The 26,501-nt window shown below is 38.8% G+C and overlaps 1 protein-coding gene across 2 annotated transcripts in view; it reads right to left on the bottom strand.

The window, feature by feature from the left end:
* Positions 1 to 25,852, bottom strand: part of Vrk2 (VRK serine/threonine kinase 2) — a 107,838-nt gene extending 81,986 nt beyond the window's left edge. The window contains exons 1-2 of one of the 2 annotated variants that reach the window (XM_027387991.2): positions 25,698 to 25,852; positions 23,503 to 23,643 (exon numbers count right to left, since the gene is read on the bottom strand). In XM_027387991.2, the coding sequence (XP_027243792.1) occupies positions 23,503 to 23,638 (136 nt within the window). In that variant the 5' untranslated portion in view covers positions 23,639 to 23,643; positions 25,698 to 25,852. Of the gene's footprint in view, positions 1 to 23,502; positions 23,644 to 25,469; positions 25,603 to 25,697 lie in introns of those variants that run through there. The other variant, XM_027387992.2, reaches the window with a different exon arrangement.
* Positions 25,853 to 26,501: the final 649 nt, after the last annotated feature.

Here is a 26,501-nt window from a genome sequence, read left to right as displayed (position 1 = left end):
CAAGGAGGAAACAGAATATATATTTTGGCAGACTTCTGTTCTATAAGTGAGCAAAAACCAAAACTAAGAGTACAAATAAATAGTGTTAAACTTGAAGGATTACTGGGCACAGGTGCAGATGTCACCATTATCACTCCAGAATCTTGGCATTCAAGTTGGCCTCTTCAGGAGATAGATGTTCAATTCTTATAGATGGCAACCTATCTCAGGTAAAACAAAGTACAGGATAGATTGAATATATATATGGCCAAAAGGGCAAAGAGGAAGGCTGAGGCCATATGTGGCTAATATAGCAGTAAATTTATGGGGTTGTGATCTGTTGCAGAAATGGAATAACAAGATTAACATTCCTCCAGTATCAAAAATGAAACATAAGCCAACTCATGTTTATGAAAAAATGTTATAAAGCACTATATAAAACAGACACCGACCATTCAAGCAGTACAAAAGCAGAATAAAACAAGTGTCAAACTCAAAGAGTGACCAAAAGCCTTACCCTTAAATAGTTAACTGACAAACCTGTCTGAGTAGGATAATGATCTATGACTTCAGAGAAGCTACAGGCTCTAGAACAGCTGTTTCAGGAACAGTTAAATGTTGGACATATTGAAGAATCTACCAGCCTTTGGAATTCTCTTGTTTTGTTATTAAAAAGAAACCTGGCCAATTGAGAATGCTTACCTGAGAGACATAATAAAGTAATTCAGTCAATGGGCTCTCTACAGCCTGGAATGCCATTGCCTTCTTTATTACCTAAAGAATGGCCTATTATAGTTGACTTAAAAAAAAAAAAAGTTTTCCTCACTATACCTTTCCATAAGAAAGGGAAAAATTTGGCTTCACAATGTCTATTTACAATAATTCTCAACCTGCTAAGAGATACCAATGGAAGGTTCTCTCACAGAGGATGTTAAACAGCCACACCTTGTGCCAATATTTTATGTCAGCCATTGGAAATAATACATAAGAAATTTCTTCAACCTATAATTTACCATTACATGGATAACATTTTATTATCTAATTCAAATGCAGATAATTTAGAGAGAATGTTTGATGAAACAAAGAAAATTTTGTCATATTGGGGATTATAAATTGCTCCTGAAAAAATGCAAAGAGGACATTCTATTAATTATTTAGGCTATAAAATAGGTTTACAAAAAAATTAGACCCCAAAATGTGCAAATTAGGAGAGGCCAATTGCAGACTGTTAATGACTTACAGAGATTGCTAGGAGACATTTCCCATCTATGGCACATTATTGGAACAAAACCTGATCAACTGATCAATTTAAATAAAACCTTAGATGGTGACAAGGACTTAAATAGTCCCAGGGAATTAACAACTGAATCTGAGAAAGAATTGACATTGGTGGAAGACAAATTACAGACTGCACATGTGTATTGCATAGATCTAAAGCTTAACTGCATTCTAGTCATATTACCCTCTAAGCATTCCCCTATAGAAATTTTAATGCACAGAAAAGACATTATCTTAGAAGGGAACTTCTTACCACATAAACCAAGTAAAAAATTAAAAATATATGTGGGAAAAAATCTCTGAGTTGATTCTAAAAGGCAAATTGAGACGTTGCCAATTAAATACAGGGTTAGGGTTAGGAACAGATCCAGCAGAAATTATAGTACCTTTTACTAATGATGAAAATGACAAATTATGGGTAAAAGTGAACACTGTCAAAGATCTTGTAGTAATTTTTTGGGAAAGGTCAGCAACAATTATCCCAAAAGCAACAGAATTCAACCTATAAAGAGAACTAACTGGATTCTTCCTCAAATTATAAGGGACATACCAATGACTGGAGCCCCTATATTCTATACTGATGCAAATGAATCAGGAAAGGCAGGTTACAAATCAGAAAATTTAAGTAAAGTGGATCTATCTCCTTGTAATTCTCTTCAAAGGTCAAGATTATATGCTATTCTCATGGTATTAATGGCTGATACAGAATCTCTCAACATAGTTACTGATTCACATTATGTAGAGTTGTTTTACACATTGAAACCACAGAATTTATACCAGATGATACAGAATTGACTTTATTATCTATTCAGTTACAACACATAATCAGGGACAGGAATCATATATTATATATGCCACATGGGTCTGCCAGGCACTCTAACCCAAGGTAATAACTAAATTGATCAACTATCAATAGAAAATAGAATTTTAAAAAATGTCAATAGCAAAGGTTTGAAAAAGGACTTTTCCATCACTTGGTAACAAGCCAAGGATATTATAAGGAAATGTCCTATTTGTTCTTTATACAACCAAACTCCTGTAGGAAGTCAAAGAAAAAGTACCCAAAGGAATGAAATCAGATAGATGTATTCCATTATGTAGAATTTAGAAAATCAAAATATGTACACCACATCATTGATACCTATTCAGGTTTTTAATATGCAACAGCTTTGAGTTCAGAACAGGTTGATTCAGTAATTAAACATTTGTCAGAAGTTATGGATATCATGGGTATACCTGTACAAATAAAGACAGACAATGCTCCAGCAAATGTCTATAAGAAAACGAAAGGTTTTAGCTTATTATAATATAAAGCATATCACAGGTACACCACACAATCCTACAGGGCAGGCAGTTATAGAAAGATCAAATAGAACTCTAAAGGATATGCTAAGTGAACAGAAAGAGAGGATAAGGAACCCCAAAAATAGATTGCACAGTGCTTTATTAAGTTGGAATTTTCTGAATGCTAATAAGAAAGAAACAACACCTGCAGAGAGACATTGGATAATATAAAAATCTACAGAATTAAATCAGCCAGTTTACTCCAAATATGTGTTGACCTCTGAATGGAAACCAGGACATGTGTTACACTGGGGAAGAGGTTTTGCTTTTTTTCCCCTATCGATCAAACTGAAAAAAATTCAATCTGAACAAGACACCTCTTAATTAAAAGAGATGATTATTCATTAAGAAGCATAGTTGTTTAATATAAACTAACCTATAAAACTAACAAATGTTTTTTATTTGATATGATATACTTTTTTTGTTGTTTTTTGAGACAGGTTTTCTCTTTGGCTTTTTAGAGGCTGTCCTGGAACTAGCTCTTGTAGACCAGGCTGGTCTCGAACTCACAGAAATCCGATTGCCTCTGCTTCTGAGTGCTAGGACTAAATGTGTGGCCCACCACTGCCCATCTGATCTGATATAATTTGTCAAAGGATAACCTCCCCAAAATTTAGCATTGGAGAATACTTGTTTTTTATGGGGTTATTTTTGTTTGGTTGGTTTTGGGTTTTGGTTTTTTGTTTGTTTGTTTGTTTGTTTGTTTTTGTTGTCTTTTCAGAAGAATAAAGGTATCCAGCTAAGGAATCTAGAGACCACTGGACAAATGAGCATCTGAAGTAAAAGGACAAATCATGTAGAAAAATTGCCCCAAGAAAAGAGTAATTGACCTGTTGGTATATCACATTTACAAGAGGATAAAATTTTATAAATCTTCCCAAATGTTTGTTTCTTTTTTCTCTATAGACATATAATGCAAATGGTCTTTTTGTAGTCCTAGTCCAAAGAAAATTAAAGCTGGCTTTGGAGTTGGAGTGTGGCTCTCTCCTTCTCTAAACCCAAGAATGCTTGTTAAAGTAAAATCTAAATCTCTGTCTCAAGTCAGAAGAGACACCTGATATGAAACAGAAGGAAAACAAATATTTAGGATTATTGTATTGCTACTAATGTCATCATTTTTGTCATGATATTAATGGGCATATAGAGTACTAACCAATTCTAGAAAAAGGTTTTATCTATCTTTATGTACATGATTTGGGGTTTGAGTCTATCAGTTTTCTACAGTGAAACATGACCATGCCTAACAGTGAACTTGAAGTATCCTAAAGGAGGATGGGGCCCCACAACAATTTCACCAGGACTATGACAACACCATTAACCTGAACAATACCAACTAAAGATCAGCTTTGGACAACAAATTGCTCATAACAATTTCAAAGTGACTTGCTGAGATGATCAAGCCTCACAGACACTGCTCAGAACAATTTTGAGGTGGCTAGCTGAGGTGATCCAGCCTCACAGACCACTTTATAGCAAGGATTTGAAACAAGCCCTTCACTTGCCCATCATGCAAAGACTAGACAACAAATGATGCAGCTTGACAATTAACCCAATTTTTCTTTTTAGGATCCCCTAAAGATGCTGTCAGCCCCAGGCAGCAGAAAGTAACTTTAAGAACAGGACACCCACATTCCCTAGAGGTGGGGTGGGTGGTTTGGGGTCACTCGTATGGATATGGTCACTCATTGGGTCATTGTTTATGGGGACGTGGTTACAAAATGTTGTTGCTTACAATCAGAAAGAAAGTTGAACAAAGGGGATTAGATTCAAGGTTTTTGTTTTGAAAAAATAGGTTAAAAAGTGTAGATTATTGAATATACTCTGAATGGATAAAAGGGTGGATAAAGACAATAAGATAAAAAGGTAGATTGTTGAATGAACCCTTAAAAAGCAACTACTAGTTTTAAATATTTTACATTGGATTGGATTTTTATATATTGGTTTTTGGTTTTTGGTTTTTGTTTTTTCGAGGCAGTTTCTCTGTGGCTTTGGAGAACTAGCTCTTGTAGACCAGGCTGGTCTCGAACTCACAGAGATCCTCCTGCCTCTGCCTCCTGAGTGCTGGGATTAAAGCCGTGTGCCACCAATGCCCGGCTGGATTTTTATATATTGTATACAAATATTGTATATTGATACAAATTTGAGATTAACTTTGTTAAAACATACTGTACATAAGTTTCTAATATAGTTCAAGGTATTGTACTATACAGCACATTTAACAATGTAATGCAAATTTCTAGTCCTTGAAAGTTACTATTATCAACTATACAGGATAACAAGGAAATGTGGCTTAGTAATTACTCAACTATTAAAATCGAACTTGTAGTCACATTAGGTATGTTTACAAGCTCAAACAGATATTGTAGAAAGGCAGGTCATGTTCAAACACTTTAGAGATCTAAAGAATATGGCACTTAACATATTTTAATAACATAGGCTCTTTTATATGACAATGAGACATGTCTGCTCCTGGCAGCACCAATCTATATTGAAGAAAATGATGGGCATTAAAGAAACTCCACATACTCCACAAAGTAAACTTCCTTTGTGTCAAAGGTAAGCCACTGGGCAAGAAAGTACCCTTGCCTCAACTGCTGACAGTATGCTGTCCAAATTGGACAAACAGGACACCAAAAAGAGTGACTGCAAACCTTGCCAAGAAAAGGTGGTCCAGTCCTTCAGAATATATAGCTTTATAGAAATATCTGTCAGATATGCTAGGCCTATTGGCAGAAGATGGATGCCTCAACATTGCAGAGCAACCCTGGGTGACTGTCCAGGTAGCCAGATGTTTCTGTCATTTCTCATACTTTTTGGAAGTTGTCTGCTCCCACTTCCTGTTTACATAGTTAATATAATTTCGTTCTTGGGTCTCTGGGAGAATCGAAGAGTAGATAGCATAGTTATAGTTTTCCTTGTTCACCAGACTCAGTAAAGAAACTCACTAAAGCCGGGCGTTGGTGGCGCATACCTTTAATCCCAGCACTCGGGAGGCAGAGGCAGGCAGATCTCTGTGAGTTTGAGGCCAGCCTGGTCTCCAGAGCGAGTGCCAGGATAGGCTCCAAAGCTGCACAGAGAAACCCTGTCTCGAAAAACCAAAAGAAAAAGAAAAAAAAAAAAAAACTCACTAAAGATGTGTTAAGTATAATAGGTTTGAAAGACATTAAAAGATAATGTGATAATGCAAATTAGAATAGAAAGTAAATTAAGTACAAGACTTTGGACTCATCAAGAAAGAATAGATAATGGAATATGTTCTCTGAATATGTCAAATGCTAATGGACTAGACACTGTAAATGTACGTATTGCCTGTATATATTATATATACTTAATTGTACTTATTGAATATAGTTTTTCTTATATTAGTTATAAACTTTTTAATTTTTTGACAAAAACAGGTGATATGTGGCAATATTTTACAAATAAAGCCTGTCTGAAGATCAGAGTATGGAACTTGCCACTAGCTAACCATAGAGGTCTGAAAGTCTGTACAGACAAACAGGAAGTGAGATGGCGGGGTGGGAAACTGGAAGTGAGATGCGTGGGTGGAGAGAGGATATAAGCGGGAAGAAACAGAAACTTACTCTCTTGTCTGCTGAGACACAAAGGAGGTTAACAGTGGCTTTGGCTTGCTCCTTCTTCTCTCTGATCTCTCAGCATTTTCCTTTCTATCTCACTCTGGGTTTTTATTATTTAGACCAATTAAGAACTCTTTTTTACAAAAACATCTCTGTCCGATCTATATCTGGCTCTCTGGACAGAGGAGAAAATATTCATGCTTTTTAATCCAAATTTATAGTTTTTGCTAGAATTCAAAGCTGTGAGTCTACTCAGCTGTTTTACACACACCTGTTATCTGCCTTTTTTACAATGCAGATTTCAGTACAGATTGGTAATACTACTATGTCTAAAACTTTTATATCTTTTTATAAACTAAAAATAATGTAAGCTTCAGAGAACCTAAGGAGTCATAAGACTTGGATTCACTTCTCACAGGTCAAAAGGACTCCAGGTATGTACAGCCTAAGTTTCCCCACCTGTCTATTCCTGGGGATGGAATCTTTCTCTCTTCCCTGGTCTTGGGACTCCTTCCCTCCCACAAATACCAGGACTATGGGCCTGAAAGTCCCAAATGTATGATTTTTCTTTAAATCTCTAAACTTTAACTCCCATCCCTAGTATATATCTGATTTAGCAGATTCCCATTTGGCTGACAGACAGCATCCAGGAATCAGCTGTTGACTATAACCTGTTCCAAACAACTGAGAGCACTGAACTTGCTGAAAGCTGATGTGAACCAGTGCAACCAGTGTGACTGCTCCCTGCCTCTTCAGCTGGGTGAGGGAACCACAGGCTTCTAATGAATATCCCACTGCTTAAATTCACTCCTTGCCTTGACTATCATTCCAATCCTCCTGGGCCCCGACAACAATGTCCTAGTTTCAGCAGGAAGCAGTTACAGAAGATAGTATGTCCCCCTTGTCCACCAACAGGCTAAAATGTTAGATCAAAAGAAAACTCCCTGGCATGGGGGCAAAATGGCTACCATAATGCCTATTGGCATACCAGGAAAGGTACCTATTAGAACTAAGTAGACCCAGATCTACCAACAGGTAGATTCATTAGCAGAAATAGTTCTACAACATGATAAGGAACTCAACCTGTTCTACATAAACAGAGTTACTGTATAGCTTTAAGAGAAAATTGCTGTTTCTATATAAACCACTCAGGACCCATTATAAATAATCTGGCTGTACTCAAAAAAGTCACTGCAAAAAGGGGAACCCAAGATGAAGTAAATAACTGGCCCCAATTCTCATTTCCAGGTTCCTTCTAGATAGTAACTCTGATGTCAGCCATCACAGGTATTTGGCCCTCTGCTTCTGCTAATTACTGTAGATTCTTGGATCATTGATGCCTTAAATGAATGATAATTCCTGTCTGGATATCATTAAGCTGATTGTTATTAGATCCCAATATACACAGGTACCCATCAGAGAGTCAAGGATTTGACTGAGGATACAGCTCAAAAGAGGAATGAGAGAGCCAAAGTTATATTTTAAGTTTTAATTACTATGCCTAAGAGATTTGTGAAACAAAAATGCTTCTGATCTGCAAGACACTTGCCTAAGGACAGATAGTTCCTGAAATGTTGGAGGCTACGGTCTATGGGAGATAACAAGCCACATGTTTTCAGTCTCCTAAACAAGTTTGTTTGACACAACTACACCAGATGTCCTTGATCACATGAAGGTAGGAGGTTCACAGGAAGGAAATATGTCAGGATGTATGCCTGCCCCTGATTGAACCTGATGAGAAATACTTTAAGCTCCTGCAAATCTTGACTTAGGGCCATTTCCTGGGAATTGGGGTATGGACCTGGTCACAGCCCATCTATCTGGCCAGTATTCAATGAAAGCTTGCTTCAAATTTGATTTTAAACTGAGGTAGTGGTCTCATTCTTAACCACAGGGATTAATAATACAACAGGTATATAACATTTCTTTCTCAAGGAACATTACAGAGGGAGCAAATGGAGTATGTACTTCTAGAATCCATTGATCTAAACTCAAAACTTCCCAAAATCTTGACACTGACATCAGTATAGACAGCAAGATCTTCAGGAAAAACCCTCAAATTAAGCCTGGATGAGAAGGGGAGCAACAGAAATGAATGTCCTAACATTTACCCTAGAAAACTCCCTTTTCCTTAGTTCACTCAGCCCAGCAACCAAGGGATTCTGAGGTGACTCAGAAACCCAAAAGCACATAAACTGTGATGAACTGTGGTCCTCCGGATCAGAGTGACCTATTTACACTTTCTGCACACCTTTCCCAGACATGGATATGAAGCATGATGATGAAAAAGAAAAGGGCCTAGCTTCCTAGTCAGATACCCTGAAAAGGATGACCCAGAGAACCAATGCTTCAAGGAGATCATGGGTACTATGGTTTGGGAAAGCCAGGCCAGAAAGCTGTTTGTGAACTCCAGTCTCCTTCTCAAATTGCTCACTTGAACAGCTAACACTAAACAGCATCTATACTGGGAAGAGTGAAATACTGAGCAAAGTGCTAAGTCTTGGGTGGGACACACATGGCACATACTTGAATAACACTGCTGAAAATGAACCAACAGCACACCAAATCTAGAATGCCCTTGTCAGAACTTGAGGTATGAATATAAAAAGGAAAACTTTCCTGATATCCCTAAATATTCATATTCTGTTTGAAATAAATAAACAATATGCAAATATAGTCAAGATATCCATAATGCAATCTAAAAGCACCAAGTATAGAAAGAACAAAACCAACAGAAACAAAAATGAAACAAAACAAAACACATTCACATACAAAAAGGCAGACACCAGACTGAAGTGACAGAGGCATTCAAGTAATCTAAAGGACATGAAAGTTAACTATTCTCTGGAGCCCCACCAAGAAAAGTGAACCCTTTGGAATGAAATAGAAACCTAAAATGACCAAGGAAAGATACAAAAACTACTAAGGAGGATAAACGGATACTTCAGACACTGAAAACATTTAACCAAAAGCATGTTCCAAATTATCAAGTAGCCTTGACAGAGTTACAAAGTACAAGGAAGCATCATTATACTTGATTGCAAATCAATAGACATTACCAATCTGGAAAACAGAGTTTCAGAAATCTGAGGGCAATGGGGAAAAGTGGAGCATAAGGAATCACTGAACTAGAGAAGTAAACAATACTGGGGGCAGCAGAACTACATGGAAAGGGATCCCAAGCACACAGAACTCACAGAATCCAGGGAGTTCCAAGGAAAAGTGTGAAGTCATTAATACCCCACAAGTACAGTGACACTGCTGGGAGCTAAGAGTGAGGAAAACTTTCAAAAGGATCTAGAATCAAACAATATGCTAGCTATATGAAACAATAACTGAATTAAATAACTAGTTTTCTCATCAGCCACCATTAAGAGGAAGATGCTGGGAAAAAAGAATTTTCAACTCAATTTATCAATAACACCCTTCAGAAAGGAAGCCTTGGTGATAAAGGAGATACTTCGAAGAAAAACAAAATTATACTAGGAAATATGAACTACCAGGAACAAAGGAAGAAAAAATGTAGTTACATGGTCAGAGAGGGTAATAGATTACACATCTCGTTTCTAGTTTTGTGAAAACAAACTTAGTTGAAGCAAAATTATAACATGTATTAACAAGACTTTTGGTGAATATTAACAATATATAAAACAACTCTAATATATCAAATTTGTACAGTACTGACATTAAAAATATAACACAGGGGCTGAGGTACAACTGGGAGATACAGCACTTGCCTAGCATGCAAGAGGCTCTAGGTTCAACCACTGCCATCAGACACACAAAATAGGGTAACATGTAAATACTACAAATGATTTGCATAAATTAGACATTTTAGATGGATGGAAAATATTCTTAAAAACTGAAAAGTATTAAAGTCATAAGATAAGCAAATGGCTAAAGCCCACTGGCTTTGAAAACATTTTTCAAGGAACAGTACAAATCCTACCCATTCGTTTCCAGAAAGCAAAGGAGAAAATAGCCTAGAATTCATGTTGAGGATCATGTTACCATATCCTAATACCCAAAGCAGAAAATATGTTAAGAGAAAATGAAAAGAAGGGAGAGAAGCAGGGAAAGACAGGGAGGGGGGGTGGGAGAGGGAAAAGAGGAAAGAGAGGAAAAAGCGATAGACCAGGAGCTCTCTTTAACACAGATAAAAAAAAAAAAAAGTTCCACAACAAAATGCAAATAAATCAAATCCAGAAATATAGATAGATTAATGATAGTTGACTTGAAAAACACAAGAACACTTCAATATTCAAAATTATCACTTAGCATATACCATAATGAGTCACAGTGCAAACTTACAGAATACTATCAATCAATACATAAAAAAGCATTTGAAGAAGCAAATATCCATTCCTTATTTAAAAAAAAGGGGGGGGGCCTGGTGTTGGTAGCACACGCCTTTAATCCCAGCACTCGGGAGGCAGAGGCAGGCAGATCTCTGTGAGTTCGAGGCCAGCCTAGTCTCCAGAGCAAGTGCCAGGATAGGCTCCAAAGCTGCACAGAGAAACCCTGTCTCGAAAAACCAAAAAAAACAAACAAACAAACAAACAAACACTGAACTATCAAGGAAATATCTTCTTGGTCTTGGTAAATACTATCTACAGAAAACTACACTGAGATCACACTACATGATGAGTTATTCCATCTTACCATTCCCACTCAAACTGCAAGTACCAACCAATCAAGAAAACAAATGGGAGGAAAGGAAGGTAGTATGGGAGAGAGATGACATGTCTACATACACCCCCCCAAAGTCTTAAAAAAAAAAAAGACAAGAATAACTCTGTTAACCAAGATTCTAAATCTAAAGAAAACAAGTAAGTCCTACCAACACCCATGACCCCCATGTGTACACCAAGGAATGTAATGACTTTCCAAATATGTAAATAGTTGTAAAAAGACAAGATGGAAAGTTCAACTGCAACCAATACAGTACTAATATGCTAAAAATTATATTAAACCTGATGAAAGAAATCTAATAGGCGAGGCATGCTAGTTTGGAAGGCTCTACAGTTCTCAGCAAAATCAACTATAGATTTAATTCCATGTCAAACAAATTCCCAGCAGTCATAGACGAACTGCAAAGCTAAGGAACTCAATAGCAAAAGCAATTTTGAAGAACAAAAGTGAAGGAATCACACCACCCAGATATCTTTCAATGTCAGAGTCACCTGAAACATGTACATACTCAAAGATAAAATGGGGGAGGTTGGATGATGAGCTTAGATGGTATGACAACCTTAGAAAGCTGGCATGTTCTATATCTTAATGTGTTGGTGATATATTAAATTTTAAAGAAATATACAAACACAAAGCTAATTTTCCTCTATAATAAATTTAAACTAAGGAAGGATACAAGTGCAAATAAAATATAAAATGGTTAGAAAAAACAGAGACCAAATACTGTAGAACAGAAATACATAATGTACCTGGTTTAAAAAAAATGTATAAAGGAAACAACAGACTTTGAAATGAATGTGGACTTCAGACAGGAGTGATCTGGATGGGAGGAAACAAAGAGAAAGCAGAACAAGCAGATGATCCCAGAACTTACTTCCAGCAATGGATTCTGGGACTGACATGCAAGACCCTGGATTCCTGTGTTAAATGGATGCTGGGAACCAAACTCACATCCTCTGGAAGAGTAGTATGTGCTTCTACCACTGACCCATGTCTCCAGCCTGAATTATTTTCCTTAATAAAGAGCTTATAACTTTTTGCCTAATATGTTACCTGGAAACTATATTATAATCACATGGGTATGTCATCAGGTTTGCTACAAATATTTTAATTTAATGCAATAGCTTGTATTTTGTTCACTGTTTTTCTTATTATGTATACATGCCAAATAAAATGGTATAAAAACTATCATTGCAAAACACACTAAGTACATGTATCAAATACCTAAACTCACCTCTACATGAACTGTCCTAACTTTCTTCATGAGAGTACCTGTGTGTAATCAGTCATTGTACTATATCTCGAAAGAACTGAATCTTTTTTCAAAGTCTAGACTGATATTATAAGTAAAGTATTTTTATCTGAAACAAATTCTTTAGCAAGAAGCAAATTCATTAACAACATTCTATTTACTCAAGGTGTGTGTGCGTGCGTGTGTGTGTGTGTGTGTGTGTGTGTGTGTGTGTGTGTGTGTGTGTGTGTATGCTTTACCTTTTAAAAGACCTAGTTTTCTAACTATGCTTCTTTAAATTATCCTTTAAGAAAAAAAAGGTAAAAATAATTCAGTGTCTATAAAAGGGGGCTCCTTTCATTGTCCTCATCCTGTTGCTTATTAGACTTAAAACAAATATCTGGGTGGTGGTGGTGCACTCTGGAGACAGGCAGATCTCTATGAGTTCAAGGCCAGACTAGTCTACACATCGAGTTCTAGGACAGCCAGGACTCTCCAGAGAATCCCTGTCTTGAAAAATCAAAATAAGTAAATATAAAAATATAGAACGTCCCTATAAATAAATCCCTATAAATGAAAATTATGAAAACTCATAAAATTTTTCTCATTAGATCATAGCACAACTAGTTGACTAGGCTCACTCTTTTTTCATAAAAATATTGTATGACCTAAGCTATAGCACATTTTCAACTTTTTTTTTTTTTAGTGTTCAGCACTGGGTTTACTGTAAACATCAGATGTTCTTTCGAAGACTTAGTGATCTTAATAATAAAGCCCAGTGCCTCTGCCTTGCTTGTCAATCTGAATGGAAATGGCACCACTGTAAGCATCACCACTAACAGATTTCTCAAAATAGCTGCCAATACCATCACTCGCTTATTTAGTTGTTGTGTTAGAAATGAGCTTGTTACATGCACGTCATTTGCCACATTTTCTCTGGCTAGCTATAAACTGAAGGACATCAATCCATAGAGCCAAGAAACCTGTGGTCAAAAGTAGATGGAGACAGTCTTTTAAAATGTGGCCTGGGGGTATCTCATTACCTCCCCGGGCCTCAATGTCATCAAGTTCCCGAGATAGAAAATGCAAACCATTTACCCCAGCACTTTGCACTCTCAGAAAAAAGATCCCAATAGCTGAGGCTGCTTTCCTAAGAAAGGTTGCAGAAGCTCATCTCGGTAGTTCTCAAATACATTGGACATACCCACTACTCTGGTTCATTCTTTATCATGCCTCTCCTCTGAGTTCGGGGCCCCTGAGTAAGGCATTCCCTCTAAAAATGCTCATTAGGAGGCACCCAGAGTACCTGGAAGGGAAGCTACATTCTTTTAGAGCCTCTCACACATACTGAAGCTTCCAATTGGTCTTGTTTGAAGTAAATTTGCGGGCGCTGACTTTACTCCACACTAAGTATAGGGGAGAAAAATGGCCAGTGTCTCTGGGGAATAATTAACAAAAGACAGTTTGTTTCATCTTCATGATAAAATACAGCATCCCTACTAAAAGGCAAATTCATCATTCCCCAAAGTTAAATAGAATGACACTTTAAAAGTAATTCCAGCTGATTAAATTTAGGATTCCAGAAAAAATTAATTCATGAATATACTCTGAATCTTTCATTTGATTTTAAAATGTATAAATGTTCATTTAACTTTGAGCCCTTGCCTCTCAGTGCTCTATTCTGAGCTAGTCAAACAAGTGGTAGCAGGCATGCTGGGCTCAATAATACTGCCTCTCATATTTAAATACTCTGTTTCACTTGGATTGCAAATTAAAGCCAGTCTCTGAACACTGACATATTTCCAGTGCCTGACTTCGCAAGGCATGTTGATTTTTCTCCACTGTTTGCCTCTGTGTGTGTCAACTTTGGCCTCCTTTGCTTGCTTCCTGAAGCACAGCTGTCCCTTTGAAGCCATTGTCAGCCTGACACGGAGAACTTGCATTAAGCTTTTGATTAATTATACAGTGAGAAGAATGAATCTCAAACATAAAATACCTATGCTTGGAAACTGTAACAAAGCTTCTGACTGTGCAAAAATCCCTCAATCAGATTATTCAAAGACTTGGATTACAAGAATTCCAGAGCCAGGGATGTAGCTCAGTGACAGAGTGCCTGTGTAGTACACACAAGGCCCAGTGTTCGATCCCCAGCACCACACACAAAAGCAGTAGTGGGAAGGAAAATAATTGATCTTCTGTTAAAGTTACTTGTGCTTACATTTTTTTGAAAAGTTGATTTTTTACATATTCCATGCCAAGCAGAGAATTGACCCAAGAGGAGACCATTCTTTCCCCTAAAATAGTTTGCATTGATTACTAACTATACTTCAATTAAATATTAGCCAGTAAAACTGTTTTATTCTAAAAACAGAAGTGGCTGAATTTAATACAATGACCATATTTTTTTAATTCCTCCATATTATGTATTAGAAGAACAGCCATTTCTCATTAAGTCCTATAATCTATGAATAAAGTACATGGTATCTAATATTTTAAAGACACATTTGAAGAAATAAATGTATGCTACTGTTACCCCAGGCTCCCTAAAATATACACAATACTATCTCTAAATATGAAATTAGAATGTACTACACACTGTACTCAAAAAAGGAAAAAAACACAAAACTTATTACTATTTTTTTCTAAAATTTTTCTATAGTTTTTTTTTTTTTTTCCTGTTGAAACAAAAACATTGCTTAGTAACTCTGGCATGCCTGTTAAGACTGCACAACATGGTACAAGATAAGCATGACCATGTGTGGCATGAAGGGTTTAAACAGTTGGTATATGATTAAGTGGTACTATAATGACTATAAGAATTCATGTAGCCGGGCGTTGGTGGTGCACGCCTTTAATCCCAGCATTCGGGAGGCAGAGGATCTCTGCGAGTTCGAGACCAGCCTGGTCTACCAGAGCTAGTTCCAGGACAGCCTCCAAAGCCACAGAGAAATCCTGTCTTGGGGGGGGGGGGAAGAATTCATGTTATGGGAACAAAGGAAAAGTCATGGTTCCCTAGGTTCTCTACTGCTTATCTTTTCACATCTAGGGTTCCCAGTCAACTGGTCATAGCATCAGGCCTCCTTGACTCCAATCAACAAGTCGAGGTTCTCTGCTGGTTGGGAGACCAACTCTTTTCTACCTTTCACTGTACACTGAACATGGTTCCCAAGTGCAGCTACTATACCACATGACACCACACCAGTGGTTTAGGAAGCCCAGAAATGACCGGGTTACACTAACGAACTGGCTCAGTGATGAACATGAAATTTTAGTTGCTCAAAAATGTTTTCTGAATGGGGAGAGGAGGAGTAAATGTCACAACCCTAGCTCTCTTCATAGTCAGCCATAGTACCTAAGCAGAACAGGTTGGATGAAGGTCTGCATAAAGCCAAAACGTAGAATTTCATTGCCTTTGTTGGCTCGTGTCATTTCTTTAATTAATGTCACTTTCTCTGGTTTAATATCAGAGCAAGTGACAAGAGTGCTTCTGGATGAATTGTGTTTTCCGAGGACTGTATGGCACACTCTCCTGCAGTCTGACAGGGGGACGTGCCAGTTTTACTTGGCAGTTGCAATGCACCAGCTTTAGTTTTAGTAGTTTAATTTGTGGCAGTTATATGTTTTGAATACGTTGAAGTATTCACAACGGTCTCATGGAATCTGTTCCATAGATAAAGTTTACACAGTGGAAAAGCAAAAGCAAGGGCTATAATGCGATTAGCAAAGCTACTGTTGGCCACAGCTGGTCTTACAGGCATGTCTATAAATTTAAGAGCACTTAGGAGATACGATTAAAATGATCACAATGATGGTGCACTCTCTTTCTGTTGTGGGGGCAGTTCTGTGGTGGGTGTGAGACAATCATAAGGAATATGATGTTTAGAACTCAATTTTATGCAAAATCCATTATTCAAGAAGCAAAGTTTATATACATGATAGACATGCAAGGAAATGAAAGTAAGAACAGGAAGTTTAGTTATGTATTAAGTTGGTCCTAACATTTCTGTAACCTAAGATTTTATTGATAAAAAATTCAGACAGATTTCTGCACTGAGGGAAAAGGACTCAACTTTTTCTTTTGGTTTGTTAAAGATCTTTCTGTTTCAGGCTGGGACACTCTGAAGGGTTTCTATTTGGAGTTTTCCCTTCATCTCCTCCTCTTACACTTCTGTGGAGCTCCATCAGCTTGTGGTGAGGAGAGCTACCACCACAGAGTTCTTCTAAACTTCGCCTGCCCTTTCTAAATTTAGGGTTCTTTATTGCAGAGGGTTGAAGATCTGGCTTTGATTGCACCTGGCTCTGCTGGAGAACAGAAATATTCATCTTCACTGAACGCACGCTGCTTAAGTGCTGGAGGGACTTACAGGGGAGTCACTCTCCTCGGAAACTTCATTACAATACTTTCTCTTCCCTACATGAAGTGGTAATTCTCATTCACCAAAGACAGAATTTTGCCTGACACCACCACAGGAGTTCCTGTTTGACTTTCAAAATTAATCAACCTCTAAGCTGGAGTAGAAATGGCATGTCCTTTAACCTTAAGCACAAAAAGCTCTCAACAGACTGTAGTTTTTATATCCCTGGATGGGAGTTTGGGCCCCTGATACTTAAACTTGATTCACATACTGGGTTTCTGGCATGCCTTTGCCCATACCCATCTGCTAGCCTGGCACAGTGCCCATTCAGAAGGTGTGATGCCAGTTTCAATAGGGCATAGGTGCCAATCAAAGATGGGTTTGGAGGGGCAGCATGCAGAACGCAGCAAAAGTCAGTTCTTCTGCCAGGAGATCCTCCTGTTATCATCTAATGCCAATGAAGGGCCACATGCTTCATTGCCTGGGATCACACTGCATCTGGAGATGTTTCTGGCCTTCATGGATATCTTTCTACAAAATCATTTCCCTGGACTGGAGATGCTAAGGACAAGCTCAGCCTGCCTGGCTGTTGTTTGTAAAGAAACAGTACAAGACTCTTAACAACTGTCTTAAAACAATTTCTGAGTTTCCTATCTCTTCTCCTAAAATAGTCTTTGACACAGAGTAACTTACAGTGTTCAGGAAAAACATAGAGCATATGAGAGAGATGTAAGAGGCAAACATTCTGAAGCAGCGTAATTACAAGCCAAGTGTGGAAGCAGCATGAACCCATGTGCACCTTTGTCCCGTCAAATGTGGGAAATGCTAACGCCTAGTGAAAGCTCACTCTGACTCCTGAAGTCTCCTAGATTTCCTTCTAATTTGTTTCATATACATGGATACCCCCTGGGTCTCAAATGAAGGGATATACCTCATACTATTTATTCCTCTCCCCACTTCTCTTACAGAAGCAGAAGTCCATCCATATTTCATGAGGAAGCCAGAAGCTCTCGAACTCAGAGAATTCTTTTATTGTGTGGCAATAGAGGTGAGCTCATTTCATGAAGAAGAAACTTCCCCACAGCAGTAAGTTTCAAATTTAAAAAGAAAAAAAAAGGAAAGAAAGAAAGAAAAGGAACCTTGACCACTGCAAAGAGCAATAAGATGGCTACAGCACAGTGGAAAGGACAAGCTACTTGAATGTGAGGCAGAGTCAAGGAGCTGATGAACCGCACATGAGGCCAGAGTTTGACATTTGAACTGTTGAAAATGAAGATGCAGATTATAAAATGTTTTTGTAAGGTCAGACATTTTTTTAAAAAAAATTAAAACTACAAATGAAGGCTAAGCCTTGAAAGAATTCCTCCCCTCGTTTTTTGTTTGTTTGTTTTTAAGACAGTTTCTCTGTGTAACCATAGCTGTCCTGGAACTCACTTTGTAGACCAGGCTGGTCTTGAACTCACAGAGATCCACCAGCCTCTGCCACTCAGCAACAACCTTTCTTGTTTTTTGTTTGTTTGTTTGTTTGTTTGTTTGTTTTTTGTTTTTTTTTTTTGGTTTTTTTGGTTTCTCTGTGGCTTTGGAGGCTGTACTGGAACTAGCTCTGGTAGACCAGGCTGTTCTCGAACTCACAGAGATCCTCTGCCTCTGTCTCTGTCTGCCTCTGCCTCTGCCTCTGCCTCTGCCTCTGCCTCTGCCTCTGCCTCTGCCTCTGCCTCTGCCTCTGCCTCTGCCTCTGCCTCTGCCTCCCGAGTGCTGGGATTAAAGGTGTGCGCCACCAACGCCCAGCAACAAACTTTCTTAATTACTTGAATTTCTTGACTGAGAGGGAAATGAACAGCACAATCTCATATAAACTCAAAACTAACAGCTTACTGACAGCACATGTAAAATTCAAATACATCTTCTAGATCTTTTAGTTACCTATAGGTCTAACACATTAAATAAAATTTTTAAAAACAGGTAAATTTGAGTTTATATCTCTGAACTATGCCTCCACTAGGAACTAGTTTATTGTGTATATAGCTACTATAGTTACTAGAACAAATTTTCCTTCTTTTCCATTATCCTCCTTTCATTTTCGCAAGACTACAAAGCATTTCAAAAATAACATTTACTATTGCTACTAGTGTTATTCTACATACCTTAAAAATCAATCCATTGTAGCCAAATCAATAATAATAAACCAAACACATTCTTCTATTCCTTTATAAGTGGAAATATCTCCTCATCAGAAAATAAGTTAAATTTTATAACTTCTAAAACTCACCCCCCCACACACACACACACACACAAATTCTTTCTGTTTCTGAAGAGCAATGTCAGGGTAATGTAAGAACAGTAACAAAAATCTCCAAAATTGACTTAACTAAGCTTAACTACTTATCAATAAGTAATGATCCTTGAGATGGAATCATCAAATGGCCAATTTTAGTCATACTATGTTACTCTTTGTAAAAGATAGTAATATTGCCGGGCGTTGGTGGGACACGCCTTTAATCCCAGTACTCGGGAGGCAGAGGCAGGCAGATCTCTGTGAATTGGAGGCCAGCTTGGTCTCCAGAGCAAGTGTCAGGATAAGCTCCAAAAATACACAGAGAAACCCTGTCTCGAAAAACAACAACAACAAAAAGACAGAAATATCAATTTATTGTTAGAGAAGCAGTTTTCAACCTGTGGGTTGGGGTCACAAGACCCTTTCACAGGGGCTGCCTAAAACCATATGAAAACAGATATTTACATTCTGATTCATAATAGTATCAAAATTACAGTTACAAAGTAGCAAGGAAAATAATTTTATGGTTGGGGTCACCACATGACATGAGGAACTATATTTAAGTGTTGTGGCATTAGGAAGGTTGAGAACTACTGTCTTAGAGAACAAAATGAGCTACCTTGAGCAGGTCTCTTTGTGTCTAAGAGAACACATCTACACTGAGGCTGGATTATGGGTGACATCTGTAGTTACAGCAGAGAACAAAGCGAATTCACTTGTGTGGGCTGAGTACCACAAGCTCAGCCTTAATCCCTCTAACAAATAAAGTCTTTTAAAGGAATGTAGTAGACATTTATCCTAGTGTTTTTCTTTTCTACATTTTCACTAATTTTTGGAGTCCAATTCCTTTCCCATCTAAAGTAAATAGGAAACAGTCTAAATGGTGGACACACTCCACCATCCTACTAAATTTTAAAGGGAACAGACACAGAGTACTAAGTAAAACACAAAGGCACGTGTAGACAGTCTGTGCTTTTAGCTTTACAACATTAATAGCTAAATCCACCACAACTTAAGGCAGAAGAAACAGAAAATCCCTCCAATGAAGGGCTCTTCCTAGTGCACCATGGCACCAGATATTCAGAATGGCAAATTGTAAATAGATTCTACTTACTAAGTGCTTAGTAGGTCCCAAATCGTTTAAAAACATCTCACTTAATCCACAGTTACTGCTACAATTTTATAGAATAGAAACCAACACTACCTAGGATTAATAAGGTGGAAGCCACTAGGCCTGTTAGTGACTTACTGGCAAGTTAGGATTCAACTCAGATTTTCCCAGCACCAAAACTGCGGCTCTTATTATGCACATCTCCCTTGGGTTAGTGGCTTCCATGCTGTCTGTAGCATTAAAGGGAATTCAAACCTTCAGTTCTCTCTTTCCCTAGAGTTTCAGAAAGTTTTTTGCTCATTTGGTACTAAAATGACAGCAACTTTCCCGTACCCTAACCAGTTTCCTTCCCTCCTTCCCCCCCTTTTATATACAAAGAGAGAGCATAGACTTTGTTCTTGTATTCAGACTTCTTTTCCCTCTTATGACTGTTGCTATGAATGCTACAGGCACATTATATCTCCAAGAGTAAACAGGGAACTTCTCTGCCCCTTCCCCTTTGCTCCAAATTGCTGATTACCGACAAGCCTGGGCTATTGATCTCAAAGCTAGAGGACAGTTGTACATGTACAATGAGCCAGGCAGAGAGGCCACTTTCTTCTCAGCCTTAGGCCACAAGCGCTGATAAAGGGTCTGCCAAAGCAGTGTGTCTGGGAAGCATACTTGAGAAGAATCCCTAGAAATGGTTATTAAGAAAAGCTGGAGTTTAAGTGCTTCTTAATGCATATACACAACATGAAGAGAACCATGATAAACTGCCAGAATCAGGGGGCTTCTCAAGGACTTGCTTATTTGTAGCTTTGGAAATAATCAGTGAAAACTAACATTAACCAAGTTAAGCTGATTCTGTGATTCGTTAAACCCCGAGAACAATAAAGGATTTGGCATATACTTCTGAAAATGAAGTTTTTTTTTCTCTCTCTCTCTCTCAAAGTCACTGTTTCTTAAAGGTCTGCCCAATGATGGTGCCTTTCCATGGTACAGTTTCCAATTTTCAGATGGTGAGTGGGGAAGCTACCCAACGTGCTGGATCTTGAAATGCACTGTAAAACAAATTTTATTTGGGTAATAAGAAACAAAATAATTAAAAGCCATATGACCTGTACTTAGACTAAAAGAACTTTCTGCACTTGAATAGAGATGTCAACCACTGGAGAGCATGGAGAGCCCTCCGAAATGACCAGAGCCAAACAAGTGGTGTATATGTATGCATACAGATTTATAAAATAAGTGTATAAAAATGATATTTAATCTTCAACATAAACCTGAATTCAAATAAACACAAATAAATATTTACATTTTAAGAAGTGAAAAGGGATCAGACCATTATAGTTGAAGCTTTTCCCCAGTTCTTTGAAATTATTCAAATAATTTAGAAGTTAGAAAAGTAAACACGTGGAAGGTTAGAGATCCAAGGCCACTGTCAGATTAGCCATAATTTACTCAACTCTATCATTGACCTATAGTCAAGACAATATACTAGCCATCTTAACTGACTGCTATGGGAAAGAATTCACTACCCCGTTTCAGATAGCACTCACTCTGCAGGTATTTCAGCCTTCTGCACACCCAGCGCTCACCAGACACATGCCTGCATTTCCACACACATGGAAATCACTAGACACATGTCTGCATTTCCACACACCCAGAGCTCACCAGACACATGTCTGCATTTCCACACACCTGGCACTCACCAGACACATGCCTACATTTTTACGAGCCAGTTGTGGTACTTGGCTCTTAGCACTTGATGCTCTCTAGATTTTTACTTCCATTCATGTGTAAAGTATTTCACTATTCTTACATGAACACAATAAAATGAATTATTTTGGATATTTTAAACTGAATAGCACATATTAGTAAAATAAATTTCACCTGTTTCTCTTAATTTTTTAATGTGGCTCTTTGAAATCTTTAAATTATATAGGTGATTCCTATTATGTTTCTGTTGAAAAGTGTTGCCTGCCTATGTTGCCCAAACTAGCACTCGAACTTATATTGTTGTTTGTTTTGTAACAGGTTCTACTGATGTAGCCCTGCCTGGTCTTCAAGTCACAATCAGTGGCTTCAGTTCCGAAGGCCAGGAGCTGCAGGTATGCGCCACCTCTTCAAATTGAGAACTTGCTCTTTGCTCAGCCCATAGAATTTCATTGTCCTGATCTTGTTTTTCCAATTATATTAAACACAAGTCATAGGTAAGTAGTTGCTTATTTACTGAATCTCTTTCATTCATTGCAAACTACAGCCAGGTATGGCAGTTTATACCTATAATCCCAGCCTGGAGGAGAAGGAAGATCAGGAGTTCAGAGCTATCCTCAGCTATTTGAGAAATAAACAAATACCAAAGAGAAAACATCAAGAGTGATATTTTAACCATTCGTGATCCAGAAACATGTTTGTTTGAGAAGGAATCCAGAATTCCCCCAAAAGAGGTTCCTTTTGTTGTTGTTGTTCTTTTTATTTCCTTGTTTGTGGGTTGTTTTCCCTCATGTTGTTTGTTTGTTTGGTTGTTTGTTTGAGACATGATATTACTACATAGTCCTGGTTGGCCCAGAACTTATGACATGGACCAAGCTGACCTTGTCTCCACCTTTCAAATGCTGAGATTACTGGAATGAGCCACCATGCACAAGCCCCAAAGATGTCAACTACAGAAACAGTTGTAGAGTGAATGAATATACAGAAGAGAATCTTATGTTGTGGTTTTGGTTTGGGGTGGGAGTTGCTGAAATCATGGTACCCAAATCTTTCATGACCTACTTACTATACCCAAAACCCAGATTATTCTTTTCTAATCACCAGTATTTTATTCATCAAACACTACCACACAGGGATACCTTCCCTGTGCCACCACAGCATTAAGACTGTTCTATATGGTCTCTTAAGTTCAATGTAATTTCTAAACATTTCAATGCAGTGTAGAAGCACACCCAAGCATGGTTCCCTCACGGTATCATAACACACAGAAGGTGATTTAGCAACTACTTTGTGAGTTTTCCCCAGAACAACATAACTACTAAACTCCAGTTATATAAGAGAAGTTCATTTATCCCATGTAATGGATGCTTTTAGTCACTAAGGCTTAATTTTATGTGGAACATAGTCATGAAATACTTAGGCCCTAGGATTGCCTAGACACTAATGATGAAGAGTCATACATTAGGGGCCAGAAGTACAGCTCAGCAGGTAAAGCTGGGTAGCCACCTGAGCTAAGTCCCAGAACCCACAGAAAGGTGGAAGGAGAGAAGCAAAGTTGTCCCCTGACCTCCACAGGTGCCCTGTGACATGTCCTACAGATATCATACACATAATATAATAAGTTTTTTTAATATTTATATTTATACAGTTGTTGTTTATGAGCTATAAAAATCAGTGAAAACAAGTTCTCAAAAAGAAAATTCATATTCTGTCTGGCTGTGCAATTATGCTCTCTAAAGTCTTCTACAAGTTACTGGGGAAAAAAGACAACAGGGAACATGTAATGTCAGTTATAGTTTGAACCTAATGTTTATAGTTAATGCACTAAACATTAACTAACTTCAAATTACTTTAAAATAGTTATGAATTCTGTTATTTCACTTAGCTCTTAAAATACCATTGTTACCATAGTTACAATGATTACTGCCATAATTATATTTGGCAATTTAGTCATACATTACCTAAGTATATCAGTCCAAATCCTCCAGAGCCAATCATCTTGCCCAGTATCCACTGGTTTCCGTCCATATCATCCAGAACTTTGCCTTCTGGGAGTGGAACAGGAAGCTTGTATTTCTCTTTTCTTCTTGGTGCCATCACATCTGTTAGCAGAGGGATGAGATAAACAGTTAAAAACAAAACTCTAGCATTAAAACTCATTTTTTCCAATGTTTTCCCCAGAATTAAGATTAGGACCATAAGCTCAGTTCCAAGTAGGGAAGGCCATCCACCATATTCAAGTCAGAAATCCACATATAAATGTGTCTATATATTGGGGTTGGAGTGATGGCAGGTGGTTAAGAGCACAAGAAGTTTTTGTATAGGACATGATGCAGTTCCCAGCACCCACAGGGCAGCTTACACCTCTGTAACTCCAGCTCCAGGGATCTGATGCAGCTGGCCTTCTGTACTCACAGACACATACCCAATACACAAACACACACATGTACAAATTTAAAAATAAAAAGAGCCGGGCGTTGGTGGCACACGCCTTTAATCCCAGCTCTCGGGAGGCAGAGGTAGAGGATCTCTGTGAGTTCAAGACCAGCCTAGTCTACAAGAGCTAGTTCCAGGACAGCCTCCAAAGCCACAGAGAAACCCTGTCTCGAAAAACCAAAATAAATAAATAAATAAAATAAAAAGAAATGTTTTAAAAAATGTCTGTTTCATTTAAAGCAATACTTCAAAACTCTGCTTAAGGATTTATTAATACTACATAATATACCTTAAGAAAGCTATTTCATACACATGTAAATATTCATTTATTGAGAATGCTATGTTAAAGTAAGGTTGTTAGTGACTGGAGAGGGGGTGGTGTGGCTTTAAATTCAAAGATCAGACACTATGACCACCAAGCAAGGGTTTTCCTGGCTATCTAATCTGACAGATCAGGCCACTGGCTAGTTCAGGCTATTTCTGGTTTTCTGACATGCCCTCTTTCTCACCCACTCCCATCAATGGGAAAACAGCTTTGCCTTAGAGACTATAGATGTACAGATAACAGGAATTCCATAATCCATAAGAAAACCATAAAGCCTTAATCAACTATCGTATAGATTAACAAATTACTAGTGGGAGCTTTTGGAGGTTGGCCAAAAACGTTTCTACATGTATACAATTAAATTAATAAATATCAGAATAAATGCTTGAAAAAAAACATGAAAGTAACCATGATCCTCTTAGTATTTCTAGACAAAAAAAAAAAAAAAAAACTGAAAAACCCTGTTTTAGTTTGGCTCCTATGGCTGTGATAAACACAATAAAAGTAACTTGGGACAGAAAGGGTTTATTTCATATTTTAGTTCAGTCCATCCTGAAGGGCTGTCAGGGTAGGAGCTCAAAGCAGGAATTCCTGGCAGGTACTGAAGCAGCAGGCAGAGAAGAAGGCTGCCTAATGACTGGCTTGGCGGCTCAGTTTTCTTACACACACCAGGACCGGCCCAGGGGTGGCAGGGCTCACAGTGGGCTGGGCCCTCTTCCATCAGTCACTCCAAAAGTGGGTCAGTGGGCCAATCTACTTACTGAAGGCTTTTTCTCATTCAAGTTCCCTCTTCCCAGGTGACCCTGGGAGGTGAAAAGTTAACGACAAACAAATCTAACCAGGATAGACAGACACTTTCATGAAAATGACTCATAAACACACAGTACAAAATTTCCCTCTTAAAGCCTAAGTAGAATTTCTCCCTCCTCCACTTACTGAACCCAGGGCCCAGCGAGGCCGCCCTACTAACACAACCACAGACGGAGCGGGAAATCTAAACCATGAACACCTATGGCACGCTGCCGAAGTGGGATATATGTCTCCGGCTTCCCTTAACCGAGCAAGGGCATCGTGGCGCCCACGCCAAAGTTGCTGGCGGAAACTTTCGAGTCTTCCTAGAACAACTTTTGAGCGGGCAGCTAAAAAGATACATGAAGTTTGGGGTACCCGGTGGCACGGTGGTGAAGCGCTCGCCGGGTGCAGACCCCTCCCAGGGGGATCGGCGGCCCTGTTCCCGACAAGACAGTCCCCGGGGGTGCAGATGCGTCCGACCGGGTTCCGGGCACGTCGGTACCCAGGAGCGAGCACAGGCCCGGCCTGCAGCCGTCCGGACCACGCGGCAGCCACCCGCCGGGCACCGGAGCTCGGCGATGGAGGGAGGGAGGGAAGACTGACCTGCCGCCCCAGTCCCCGAAACGCCGGTCTCAGCGACCAGGCGGGGCCGAGGCCTAACAGGTGGGCGGGCCGCGCCAGGCACCTCCCAGGGGCAGGGCGAGCTCCGGGCGCTTCCCCGCAGCTCAGGCCGCCCGAGGCTACCGGGCCTGCCCCGACCCACTCTGAGGGCGAGGCCGGGGAAGACAAGACGGTACTTGACCCCTCCCAGGTCTGTCTGAAGATTTATCGGAGTAGCGTGGGGAGGAGAAACCAGGAGGAGCACTTGAATAGGAAGAAATGAAGACTTCCTGTACCAGTCCTGAGTACCAACCGCTTTCAAATTGGCCCAGCCCTTACTTAGAGGTCGCCCAGCAGCCAGGCATACCCACCCAGCCCCAAGGGATCTGGATTAAATAAATGAGTGCACCTCAGCTGGGGGCCGGGCCGAGCCGGGCCGGGGTGGGGTGGGGGGCTGTATCTGAGTGTAACTCTCAGGCAGCAGCCTGTGACTGCGCTTGTGACTCAGCCTAGTTGGGTATGTTTAAAATATAATTTAGTTAGTACATTTCTACCTACCCGTCTGTAAAATGGAAAAGATTCGTTATTGGGTTTCAAGGTTACTGTGACAACAAATACACTATTAAGTGTATCTCTAGTTCTTTAAGGATGCATAGTGAGTTTCTATTTTAGAGTTTAAAAAAAATCTCCAGAAAACAATTATTTAAACAACACAAGTTCCTTACCTTAAAACAGTCAATAATTACCCAAAATGCAAATGCTGAAAGGAAAAATGATGCTTTCTCTGTGAGGGCTAAAGTTATGCTT

This window comes from Cricetulus griseus (genome assembly GCF_003668045.3).
Source record: "Cricetulus griseus strain 17A/GY chromosome 1 unlocalized genomic scaffold, alternate assembly CriGri-PICRH-1.0 chr1_1, whole genome shotgun sequence".
Lineage (NCBI taxonomy): Eukaryota > Metazoa > Chordata > Mammalia > Rodentia > Cricetidae > Cricetulus > Cricetulus griseus.
The sequence above is the reverse complement of the archived record's forward strand: the minus strand, read 5'-3'. Positions and strand labels throughout refer to the sequence as shown.